The 10,375-nt window shown below is 51.9% G+C and overlaps 1 protein-coding gene across 1 annotated transcript; it reads right to left on the reverse strand.

The window, feature by feature from the left end:
• On the reverse strand, positions 440–8,516 carry LOC110259250 (pregnancy-associated glycoprotein 2-like). Its single transcript, XM_021082955.1, has 9 exons — positions 8,446–8,516; positions 7,182–7,351; positions 5,734–5,847; positions 5,525–5,643; positions 4,142–4,341; positions 3,103–3,219; positions 1,548–1,689; positions 1,364–1,462; positions 440–595 (listed from the first exon to the last, which is right to left on the reverse strand). Exons 1-9 carry the CDS (start codon positions 8,496–8,498, stop codon positions 440–442), a joined length of 1,170 nt encoding a protein of 389 aa, XP_020938614.1. The 5' UTR covers positions 8,499–8,516.

Genomic DNA, 10,375 nt, shown 5'->3' on the forward strand with positions numbered 1-10,375 from the left:
AAGAGAGAGGCCAAGAGAGTCAAAGGTGAGAAGAGGGAAAGAGCAATGGAGAGAAAGAGTGAGCTGATGGCTTCTGATGACTTGGGTCTGGTCACTGAGATCTTTGGATCTGCACGGATTCCTTGATCCCTGATCCTCAGCATCCTTCCGAGAGGTCTGCCCTTCTGTTGGAAATCTCGTGGAGATGGGCTCCTCTCATTTATGGTTCAGACTAGGTCGTGCAGTCCTGCGCGATTACGAGGCACCGCCCAGACCCAAAGAGAGGCGCTGGTTGGTATCAGCACCATTGCAAAGGCAATCCTTTATTCTTTACTGAGAACAGGACTTTTCAGAGCACTGAACGCCGTCAAGCCGCGCTCCCTGGGCGAGAATGCCCTAGGTGTGAGGGAATGTGTGTTTAGGGTGTGGGCCTGGCTGTTTCTTGAAGCAGCTCCAGCATTTACACAGCGGGAGCCAGGCCAATCCTGTTCTGTCCTCGATCAAAAACGGTGAAGTACACCCTTAAGAAGACATCACCCAGGATCCAGAACTCGCTCTCGCTCAAGGTGTCCATGATATCATTAAAGCCGCTGTAGCAGAGGTTATTACTAGCAACCTGGGAGAAGGAAAGACACAGCTGTGAGCCTGAGCCCTCACCTGCCACTGCCCTCCATATCCACGGTGGGCAGCTTCTTGGTTTCATCTCCTGCCTTAGGTGAGAGCTGAGTGGCTCTCTGAGCAGCTGCAGAAGTGGGGTGTCCATCCAAGAACCAGGCGGGCTGTAGCCCCCCTCCCCCTCCCTGCTGTTTCTTTCCTTCTGCCCCAGGCTGGCTGTTCTCTCTGCACAGAAGGCCTTTTCTTGCCCCTTTCCCCACAACCTGTTCTTTAAGGCTGTGCTCAGCGCCTCTTCCCCCCACCCCCACTCGGGTGGCCTTCCTGGACCCCCTCTTTGGCCACTCCATTCTGGGCTGGGTGACTTTCCCCAGTGCTCCCCTGTTTCTAGCACGCGTTAGGCTGGTTCTGCCCCAGGCATCCCTTGGCACAGCCCTGGTTGACCAGAAGCTGCTTGAGGACAGAGGCCCTTAGTGGTCCCCTCTCCTTGTGCCTGGCACTGCGCCTGCCTGGGGTGGAGTCTCCATATTGATTTCAGGATGGTGGTTGTCCTAGTCTTCCCTTTGCTATCAAGAGGTTGGTTTTATGGAATGCGCTGGCCCCCTCCCTGGCCACAGCCATTTGGTGGTGGGTGGTGGGTGGTGGGTGGTGGGGGTGGGAACTGCAGGGGTGCAGCTTGGCCTGTAGAGGGCCCCCTCCTCCTAGCATCAAGCAGTCCACTGGTGCCACACGTTGCAGATTTAACAGCCAGCCCCCAGGGATGGCCTCTCACCTTTAGGACATAGGCTCGAACTGGCACTGGGTAGTCGACATTGTTAATGGTGAAGACGATGTCTGGCAGGACGTTCCTGGCATTACACGGGACCACATACTGTTGGACAAAGAGGGAGAGAGGCTGGCTCACCTGATCCTTCCTATGAAGAGCCCCAGAGTGACCCTGTGACCTGATACTTCACCTCCTCCTGAAAGTGCACAGCACTGATGAAAGAATGGATTTTGGCAACCTCTTTACTTGGGCCAAGGAGCAACGTCGTCCCGGTATCCATGATGGCCTGGCAGCCACTGGGACAACCAATGACCTCCCCTCTCCAGGTGATCCTAAGAGACAGTGGGACAAAGGGGGCACCAGGCTCACTCTGAAGTCTCCTACTGCTGCCACTGCCCCCACCCATGACTGTCTCCAGAACAGTCCTCCAGCTCTTGTCCCCACTCTGTTTTCCTTTGCTCTGGTCATTTCACTTTCTTTAATTTCCTTTCAGTTCCTGTATGCACCAGGCTCATAGGTGCCTCAGGGCCTTGGCATATGCTGGTCATCCTGTCTATAAGGCCTCCATTCTCTTTGGTTGATTTCTCCTCATCATCTGGGTTGCAGCTTCATTGTCACATTTCAGGGAATTCTCCCCCCTTCCCCCTGCCCACCAGCCCCCCTCCCCCCAACCAGATCAGGCTCTTCTCTTGGATATTCTCTGTACACACTTCCTCATGTCTAGCCTGGAGCAAACTGGTAATTCATTCTTTGTGGGACTCATTTCCTGAATGTCCACCTTCCTAGATGCTAGGTCTGTAAGAACAAGGGGTATCCTCAGTGCTGGGCCCACAGCAGATCCACACCATGGGTTTGTTGAATGAATGAATGAATGAAGACATGAATGAGGGACAAGAGTCCTGATTCTGGTGTCTGAGAAATAATGGGTTCAGATCCAGAGTTATGTTGGAGATTCTCTGGGGCAGCAGATGCTCAGAGTAGTGGGCAGGGGCATACATGGTGCCCTGGGAGCGGCTGTCCCCCAGCCCTGCCCCCTGGGCTGGCTCAGGCTCTGGGGCTCCCGGGCAGGCGATGACTGAGCTTGCCCAGTGGCCTCCAAGGGACATGGAAGCTCTTGTGTGAGGGCCTCAACTCCTGCCTCTTGTTCTGAGGCCACTCTTGGGTCCCAGCTCCCTGGTGGTCCCTGTCATAGCCCCTGTCCCCCTATGTGCCTGGGATGGGACTGGGTGAGTCAGGGTCAGGAGGCATCTCTCTGTCTGATGTGCTTTCCAGTCTCAGGAATGCAGCCAACCTCTGTGCACTGCTGGGTAGCTTCTCCCTAAGGAGACCCGTTTTCCCAGTTTGTCCAGGACGTGTCCTGTTTTCCCACTGGCGATCCTGTGCACTAATCACCTGCTTGGGCCTGGGTAGCCGAGGATGGTTGGTCATCGTAGCACCAGCCTGCTCAGGTGAAAATAAACCACTGAGAGGTGTGTGTGTCTGTCTGTATATGTCTGTGTCTATTTGTCTTGGTGTGTCTGTGTGACTGTGTGTGTCTGCCTAGGTGTCTCTGTGTGCCTGTGTGTGTTTCTATGTGTGTCTTTGTACATGATTCTTAGTGTGTCATTGTCTGTGGAGTGTATGTGTGTGTGTATCTGTGTGTGTGTGTTATGGTGTGTCCTTGTGTGCATGTGTGTGAGCCTGACCATGTCTGTGTGCATGTGTGGGGACAACCCTCGGGGTGGCCCGCAGAGGGAGGGGCTTACCTGTCCAAGGTGATCTGCCAGTAGTGGGGTTGCGACAGGGGCACCCACTTGAGGTCTCCTTTGTAGTATTTCTTGTCCACGCCACCAAACATCACCACGCTGCCCTCCTCTTTGTCGCTGAGGAGAGGAGGGAGAGGGAGGGCTGAGTGTAGGAGAATAATGGGTGGCTTTTCTCAACGTGGCCACACACCAGGTATGGTTGAGGGCTGTGCTTATCCACCCATCAGAGGCACTGCTATGATCCCATTTTACAGATGCAGAAATTGAGGCATGGAGGGTTGAGTACCTGATCAGCTAATGAGTGGCCCAGAAAAGGTTTGAACCTCGGCATCCTGGCCAGGCTTGACCACCCACACTTCCTGGAGGGCCTGGTCCCCTCCTGCAATCTGACTGCTGAGAGAATCCCTCAGGGGACCCCAGACTGGAGGGCTGTGGCTTCCACTGGGCCAGCCTGTCAATTTTCAGGAAAGCCGAGGGCCCTGAGGGTGTGGATGAGGCTCACCCAGGGCCAGGTTCCTGGGCCCGTGACCTGAGCCATCCATGGGCCCCCCGTTCAGCAGGGCCCCGTGCCTCTGCCATCTCTGTCCTGAAACTCAAGCTTTTTCCACAAGGGGTCCCACATGTTCCTTTTGCACTGGCCCCTGCCAGTGCTCTAGCTGGTCCTGGGCTCCTGGTCAAATGTGAGTGAGGAAGAAAGAGTCCCCCATCCCTGTCCTTCCTTCCTTATCGAATCCATCAGCGAATCCCGTTCTCTCCTCTTCCCACCTGAATCCTGACCCCTCCACTGCTCCTCCTCTTCCCTCCACCTCTCTGGACCAAGTGCTGCCCTTGGCCCCAGGAACATGGTTGTGTTCCAATAAAAGTGTATTTATAGAAACCACTGGCAGCGCCTGGTGTGGCCCTGTGGTCACATTTGGTTGGCCTCAGTCTTGACTATCAGTGTTTAGAAACTTCTGGATTGCGCAGTCTAGAGATTTTCCTTAAACTTAAACCCTCTTAGAGCTGATGTGGAGACAGGGTTTGTGCAGCTCAGACTTACGTGCTCAGGTAGAAGGCAAAGACAGGCTCAGAAATTTGGCCTTGCTTCTTTAGGTTGTCAAAGACAGCGGTGGTCCCTGGCATGGCGAGGCTGGGATAGGCCAGGCCCAGGATGCCATCGTAGATGGCATGTTCAAAGGTCCTACTGATCTCCACCTTGCTCAGGCCAAATGCCTGGCCCGTGCTTGTGAGTTTGTCGATCTGTGGGAGAAGGGGTGTTTCCACATGAAATTTTGGGAAGCAGGCCTGGGACGTTGCTAGGATGGAGGGGCCATCAGCTTGCAGAGAACTAAGGCCTGCCTGGGCCCTGGCTTGACCGTAGGCCAAGCTGGGATGGGGATCCAGTTCAATTTTTGTGGATTTCATCCCATGGCCGCTCCTTTGGCAAATGCTGTCTACAGTTAGTAGATTGGCCTTATGCCCTTGTCCTGGGGGGAGAGTGAGACTCAGGGCAGGACCAAATGGTTTCCACCTGAGGAGAACATGAGTAGAGAGCAGGGTAGCTTTCTCTTTGGTGTCCCTGAGATCCGATGACAGAAAGGGATGAGTTTGTTGCAATGCATTGTGGATTCTGCATCCACACAGTAAGACAGATGCCCATTATAAAAGGTAACTTCAAAGTTCTTATGAAAATTCTGCCTGAGAAACATGCAGTGTGTGTGTGTGTGTGAGAGAGAGAGAGAGAGAGAGAGAGAGAGAGGGTTAAGAGGAAGAGAAAGATAATACCCTGGCCCTTTTGAGGAGGCTGGCCTTAGTTTTAATTAGATACTCCAAGACCGCCTAGAGTAAGAATGCACTTAGCAGGTTGCTCCCACATCTTTGGCCCCCTGCCTCCCCTGCCTGAGTGCCTGAAGCCCTGGGCTGCCCCCCAGGGTCCCCAGATCAGTTTTATTCTCTCTCCCCAAGGCCCCACAACAGCTTAGTTCTGACTGGCCAGCCCAGCTTCACCGCTTACCAGATGGGTGGGTGACCTTGGCCAAGGCCCTTGTTCTCTGCACCTCAGTTCCCTAATCTGTACAAAGGAGGTAATGACAGTACCTGCTGCAGGGGGGAGGGACTGCAGGATTAAACCATGATCACAGTGGAAGTGCCTGGCACAGTGCCAGGCCTAGTGGGGGAACAGAAATGTGTGTGTTTTACTCCCCCCACCCCAGTGCTGCCAGCAAAGTGGCACCTGAGCAGCAAATCCACCCCCAAACCACTCTCTGGGTTAGTTTTTCTGAGAGTTTGTGTGTCAGCAGGTGCGCTTCCTCCCCAGGGCAGGTGGGCAGCGAGACACACAGGACTTTGAGAAAGGCATGCTCTCCCCAGGGATCTGTGTCTGTCTGGGAAGCAACAGTCCCTCCAGGGCCAGCCCTGCCTGAGCTTGTGGTGTCCACATTACCCGAATGGTGTCTTGGCCAAGAAATCCTAAAATCTTCCCAGAGCCGTATTCCAACTCGATGAATATGCCTGGGAGGTGGAATGTGCTGGAGTGGGAAGGGTTGAAGGACCTGTGTGTAACTGCAGATAGAGGAGATGCGTGTCTGTGAGCTTGCCGAGGTCCGTGAAGGGGGGTCGGGGCAGCACAAGGTGGGTGGGGAGGGCACTCACCACAGGCCTTGCTTTTGCAGTAGATGGAGGGCACCCAGAGGTCAGCTGAGCCGGTGTCAAAGACGACGCTGAACTGCTGCGGGGGTGTGCCGATGCTGATGTTGCCCACATAGACTTTCTATAGGGAGCGGGGAGGGGTGGTCAGGGCAGAACTGACTGCCCTGGTCACCTTGGTTTTGAGAAGTGCCACCAACCTTGAGGTCCCCTGAGCACGGCCCCACCTCACAGCCTGTGCTCAGACCAGTGCCTCATTGGAGCAGCTCTCCAGTGTCCCCCTCAAGGCCAATCCTGAGCACGTCCTTCTCCTTCCTTTGCTCAAACTCAATCCTTGTCCTGTCAACAGCACGCAGTTGGCCCTTTATTGTGATATTCATTTTTTCTTTGTCTTTTTGTCAGGCTGGGATCTGCGTTCTTGAGGAAGAGATAAGACCTTTTCAAAATCAGTAGCCATGGGAGTTCCTGTAGTGGCTGAGTGGTTAATGAACCTGAGTGGTATCCATGAGGGCACAGGTTTGATCCCTGGCCTCACTCAGTGGGTTAAGGATCTGGTGTTGTCATGAGCTACAGTGTGGGTCTTAGACACAGCTCGGATCCCCTTGTCCCTGTGGCTGTCATGTAGGCCAATAGCTATTGCTCCAACTCGACCCTTAGTCTGGGAACCTCCATATGCCACGAGTGTGGCCCTAAAAAGGAAAAAAGTGAAAAAAACATAAATAAGAATAAAATAAAATCAGTAGCCCTAACCATATAGTATTAGATTTCTATAGCATCACCCACTCTAGGAGTTCAATTACAGCTCTGGTTGTATTATTTTTGGGTCTACAGGGGCTGGATGGACTTCCACCATCTGTGGCTTCAAAGTTGCTTTGCAGTTGGCTTTATTGTTTAATTAGACATAATTCACTCTTCATCTGTAACTACTTGGCTCCTTTAGTTCAAAAAGAAGAAACTTGGGAGTTCCAGCTGTGGCTCAGACATGATGAACTGCATTAGTATCTGTGAGGACTGAGTTGGATTCCTGGCCCCGCTCAGTGGGTTGAAGAATGGTATTGCCCTGGGCTGTGGTGTAGTAGCAGACGTGGCTTGAAATGCCTGGCTGTGGTGTAGGCTGGTTGTTGCAGCTCTAATTCAACTTCTAGCTTGGGAACGTCAATGCTTTGGGTGCTGGCCCTAGCCACCAAAAAACCCCAAAAGCTCCACGTGCCAATGACAACTCCCTGGCACAGAAGTGGAGGTTCAGTGCCACCGGGTCATCTCTGGGCCCAGTCACCACAGACCAAGAGTTGATGCTGGGAGTGCCTTCTCCTCTGGGTGTGAGGCGCCAGATCCCCCTGTGGTTCTGCTTCCTGAAGGGGCCCCAGCCCCAACATCCCTCCTGGCCCCTCCTGGGGAACCCCAGGCTTGACCAGAGCACCAGGGGGCGCTGTGGAGCCTTCCTCCCCTTTCACTCACATCCAGGTAGTTCCTCAGTGGATGAGAAGCAAATTTCCGGACATAGGAAGAATTCTTCATCAGGCGGAACTGGATCATGTTGTAAGGATGTTCCCTGAGGAAATTTTTCAGCAAGCCTTTTTCCCTGAGGCTTTCTCGGACAGACTTGACCTTCGTGAGAGGGATCCTTTCACGGTGCATTGGGAAAAGGAAAAAAACAAGAGATAGCCAACAGCTGTCCATGTTGTAGAAGGACTGTCACCCTCCATTGTACCGACGCTGTGTGTTTTCCAAGCATTGTTATGAGGAGTGTCATCCTGCAAAGACCATGGCAAGGGCCTAGGTTTGAATACAGGTTCTTTCCTGTAATGTTGCAAAAGCCATGGGAGCCCTTGGAGCCTCCAGTGGCACCCAGGTTGAATGCAATAGCCCCCGCCCCCTACATAGAATGTTCTGGCTGTTAAGGAAGAGGATGGAAGTCATGTGCCTTATGTGTGGGAAGTCTCCACCATGGTAGCCGATCCCATCGCTATTGTCATCCAAGAGTATCTGCCTCACAGTAGCTCTGGGAGGAGGCAGAAGGGGGATCGTGATCCTCTTTTTAGAGAGAAGGACTTTGAAATGCAGGACAGGGAGTCTGTGACTTGGCTGTGGTCATACTGCTTGTTAGAGGTCGAAAGGCCTAGCAGTAGGCCTCCTGATCTTCCTCCAGGGCTGAAGCCGAAGAAAGGGATGAGAGATGGAGCCAGGAGATGGGGAATAAATTGTGCCAATTAAGAGGCTAGCGAATGAGGAAGAATCAGACTTGAAAGGAAAATGAACAAAACCTCCAAGTGTTCTTCATGGATAGAGTCAGCCAGAGAGTTGAAGAGAAAGAAGAGAGATCCACAGGTGAAGCCCTAGAAACACATCGACACAGAAATGGAGAGAGAGCCGAGAGAAGACCTAGGAGCAAATGCAGGAGAAATGCTTTCCACGGGACCTCAGTGACAGTTGCCTGGGATGTGCACGGAACAATTCCAAGGCGTGCCATTTTTCATGTGGGTTGTGATGGGACTGGTGCCCCCAGAGTTGTGCAATCCCGCAGCCCTTCCCCAAGACCCCTGTGCCCCACGGTGCCCATGGAAAACTGCTTATCAGTCAGTGAGAGCTGAAGTTTAAGATTGTGAGGAATGATGACATTCCCTTCCACACTCAATGGGTGGAGGAATAAGAGGATGCCAGGGCGACAAGAAACCTTCCATAGAGAGAGATGCTGTCAGTTCTAGTCCCCATACTTACATGACTAAGCAGTCTGAAAGGGCCACCAGCCCAAGGATCACAAGCCACTTCATGCTTCTTTCCTGGGTCCAGGTACTCAGGAAAGAGGGAGTTCTGAGCATGCAGTGGTGGCTGGAAACTCCTAGTTATATATGCTCTGACATACCTGTATCATCTCCTCTCGGTCACTAATGGACCTGATAAGAAATACAGACCTCCTGATAAGATCTTAGCCTCCATCAATATCTTTGGCGGTGGACTTGGAAAATTCTCAGAATACAGAGATTCTACTTCTATCTCTTCCTTGGGGCTTAACTGCACAAGCAAATCAAACCGTGGGGACTAACAAAGAGTTGAGAGACACTTGTGACATGGGAGATGAAACACTGCTAATAATGTGATAAAAATAAGTGCTGGGGGCCATGCTTGACATTACATAGTTTTGTGTGGTCTTGGCAGCCACGTTGTGAGGTGTGCCTTTCTGTCCTCTGTTGGAACAGAGATTGTGAAAAGGAAAAGAGTTCAAATGGGAAAATGAAGACTTTAGGGGCAGCCCGCTGATATACAAGTGACTTTAGTTAGGGACCCATGGCACAGATCAGGGTCACCTGGGATGCCAATCAGCTTCCAAGATCTAGGCTAGAGGGAATTACAATGGCACAGTTTTAACATTGGAAGAAATGGGATGCATGCATCCAAAAGAGGTTTGCTTCCTCCAACACACATTAATGGAGGACCCTGTGTGCTGGGGTCCGGGTCAGATGCCAGAAAGTCAAAGTTGAGTCAGACACAGGCAGTCCTTGTCTTCAGGGAGCTGGCAGTCTAGGGCAGTTCTCAGAAACGCATGGCCCAGGATGCAAAGTCAATGAATGGCCTGGTTGGATGGGCACCCTGGGCTGGGGCAGTGTCTACTCATCTTCAACCAGTGGCTGCCATGCTGTAAAGCAGGCTGGTTGGCTACGTTTTCCAAAGAAGTCAGAAGTCTGGATATTTATGTGAAATCTCCTGATGTCAAATGTTAGCTACTAATTTTTTCCCTCTGTTTTTACAACCGTAGTGTCATCCCAACCTCAAGCACCTGTGTGCTGGATTCAGCCTGCAGGCTGTGCAGGTTTTTCTTTCTTGCCTGGAGGTGGGAGTTAAGAGGAGACAGAGAGGAGGTTTCCTTCATGTTGGTCAAATAAATAAGAGACTAAATGCGTCTTAACCACGTTAATTTTCCTTCCATTTGTCAAGAAAAACCAGCGGGGACAGATAAGCCAATGAGTATAAGAATTTAATTTGCTCTTCACTAGCTTTTTCTTTTTTCTTTTTTTAGGGCTGCACCTGCATCCTATGGAAGTTCCCAGCTAGGGGTAGAATCAGAGCTGCCGCTGAAGCTTTCACCACAGCTACAGCATTGCCAGATCTGAGCCTCTTCCTTGACCATTGCCACAGATCATGGCAACACCTGATCTTAACCCATTGAATAAGGCCCAGGATCACAGTGGCATCCTCATGGATACTAGTGTGGTTCTCAACCTGGTGAGCCACAACAGAAACTTGTTATAATTCCCCAGTAGGCTCCATGCCTTGAAATACTTAGTTTGTCAAAACAAACATACAGTGAAATAATTAATTTTTAAGTTTCTTATCAACAAAGAAAACAACACACACACACACACACAAAAGACCACTCTGAGCTTCTGCTCAGCCTGAGCAAAACAGGGCTACTGGTTAAACTGGTATTGCAGCCAAAGCAAAGATAATGGCATTTGAGGGCTCCTTCAGGGCTCCCTGGACTTGCGTTTCTTCCTGAGATCTGCCCAGGCCTGTCCGTGGGAGAGAACAATGCGAGGCTGACCTGGTCATTAGCTGGCTGACAGAGATGTAGGGGCCACTGTGTCTTTTTCCTCATTTTTGTACCTTGTTACGATTGAGGTTTGCTGATTCAGTCCTTATGGAGGGGACC

The sequence above is a fragment of the Sus scrofa genome, chromosome 2 (assembly GCF_000003025.6).
Source record: "Sus scrofa isolate TJ Tabasco breed Duroc chromosome 2, Sscrofa11.1, whole genome shotgun sequence".
NCBI lineage: Eukaryota > Metazoa > Chordata > Mammalia > Artiodactyla > Suidae > Sus > Sus scrofa.